Genomic DNA, 2158 nt, shown 5'->3' with positions numbered 1-2158 from the left:
AATGTTAGGCTGCTAATACTGTGTTTAATATAACGTGCTAATAATAGGCTGCTAACACTGCTTTTAAGTTAGCATGCTAATCTTAGGCTGCTAATACTGCTTTTAAGTTAGCATGCTAATGTTAGGCTGCTAATAGTGTCTTTAATATAGCCTGCTAATGTTAGGCTGCTAATACTGTCTTTGATATAGCATGCTAATGTTAAGCTGCTAATACTGCCTTTAATATAGCATGCTAATGTTAGGCTGCTAATAATGTCTTTAATATAGCATGCTAATGTTAGGCTGCTAATACCACCTTTAATATAGCATGCTAATGTTAGGCTGCTAATACCACCTTTAATATAGCATGCTAATGTAAGGCTGCTAATACTGTCATGCTAAGACCAACTTTAAGGCTGATTTAGGAAGCAGATTATTGTAGCACCTAGATCCTGTTAAATAGATTATGACTCAAATAATCACGACTCTCCTGATGTGGTGAACATTTGAAGGTTATAAACGTGTGAAGTCTGAGCGTTAGCATAGCTCACAGAGAACTGCTCACTGCTAAAGGAAGTATGATAGGAAGCATCCTGCTTCCTCCCTTCTTCCTCACTGGCTACTGATGAAGAGTCTGACTGATGTAATGATCAAAGCTAACATGCTAATGCTAGTTTTTATCATGTCTTTTCTCAGTGTTGACATTAACAAAGTGGCTTTTTTAGGATGTTATGAAACAATGCCATCAGCCCAGATATTGGATCATAATTTGTTTGTGACTGGAGGTCAGAAACACGCCTCTACGTCCAGCAGCTGAATCCAACATGGCCGCCTTCTCTAACGGCTTCCTGTGCTCCGCCCTCAGGCCCACTCCATCATGAACTTCGTGGTGCGGTACCGTCCAGACGAGCAGCCGTCTCTGCGACCGCATCACGACTCCTCCACCTTCACCATCAACATCGCCCTGAACAGGAAGGGCGTCGACTACCAGGTACCCGCCCCCCCACACAGAACCAGAACCAGAACCTCTGACCCAGACGGTTCTAACAGAACCTCTGAACGTGTTTCAGGGCGGAGGCTGCAGGTTCCTGCGCTACGACTGCAAGGTGGAGTCTCCCAGGAAGGGCTGGTCCTTCATGCACCCGGGGCGCCTCACACACTACCACGAGGGCCTGCCCACCACCCAGGGCACCCGATACATCATGGTGTCCTTCGTGGACCCCTGAGGGCCAATCGCAGCGCGCCTCGTCACATCACTGCGTTCATGGTTTCACACGGGAACCTGAACGCAGCATCCTTTCAGAATAAGAGCCCCTTCATTGAGTTCTAAAAGAACACGTCACATTTCAGGGTCCTGAAGGCATCGCTGCTGGGCATTTCAAAATAAGAGTCTTTCCTATGGGTTTGTCACCTGCTGCCTTAAATGAGTCTATGCAACTCTGTGTGTGTGTGTGAGTGAGGACGTTTCTACCAAAGTGAGGACCCTGCTGCTCCTCTTCCAGCAGCTTATGGAGAAAAAAATGAAAAAATCTAGAGAAACGGATCTATATCAGTCTCACTGTGAAAAACAGAGTTAGAAAATAAGGAACCATGAATCTGAAATGAACAGAGAAACATGCAAACACTCCTATAGTTTCCACACCATACAAGCTTACTATTGTATCCGGATACACTGTTTGAGTATCGATACTTTTCAGAGTATTAATACTTTTAATAACCTCTGGTTTACAGTCAGGATTCAGCACACGGTCCTCACTACATATAGCAAGATGAGCGTCTGTGATGTACAGAGATTTTTAGATGTAGATTTAGTTTAGCAGGAGGCGTTGCCACGGTAACCTCCCCTGTCTTTAGCATGGTCAGCTATGAACCAATCAGGGGTGTAAGCGGGTCGTTAGCGGGTTCTAAAGGGTTCTAACGTTCTGCTGCTGACGGAGGAGGAAGCTGCTCTCTGCTTTGTACAAACTGCTCTAAATTATTTGTTTCAAAGTGAATGAATAAAGTTTTATTAATAAACTGAACTCTTTCTTTTTTTTACTGGAATCTAACTGGTTTTAGACGGACTGACTGGTTCTGAATGGTAATTCACAGTGGAGAGATTTTCTCATTACATCGGTTCATGACATGTTTCTTAAATTGTAGGGAAATCATATTTAAATGTCAAATCATTCTGGCTTAA

At 43.8% G+C, this 2158-nt stretch overlaps 1 protein-coding gene across 1 annotated transcript in view; it reads left to right on the top strand.

Moving 5' to 3' along the window:
• The window catches only part of plod3 (procollagen-lysine, 2-oxoglutarate 5-dioxygenase 3), an 8824-nt gene extending 6841 nt beyond the window's left edge, over nt 1–1983 (top strand). The window contains exons 15-16 of the mRNA XM_015401556.1: nt 845–970; nt 1050–1983. Coding sequence (XP_015257042.1) covers nt 845–970; nt 1050–1205 — 282 coding nt within the window. The 3' untranslated portion in view covers nt 1206–1983. The remainder of the gene's footprint in view (nt 1–844; nt 971–1049) is intronic.
• Nucleotides 1984–2158: the final 175 nt, after the last annotated feature.

This window comes from Cyprinodon variegatus, unplaced genomic scaffold, assembly GCF_000732505.1.
Source record: "Cyprinodon variegatus isolate N-32 unplaced genomic scaffold, C_variegatus-1.0 Scaffold1233, whole genome shotgun sequence".
NCBI lineage: Eukaryota > Metazoa > Chordata > Actinopteri > Cyprinodontiformes > Cyprinodontidae > Cyprinodon > Cyprinodon variegatus.
The sequence above is the reverse complement of the archived record's forward strand: the minus strand, read 5'-3'. Positions and strand labels throughout refer to the sequence as shown.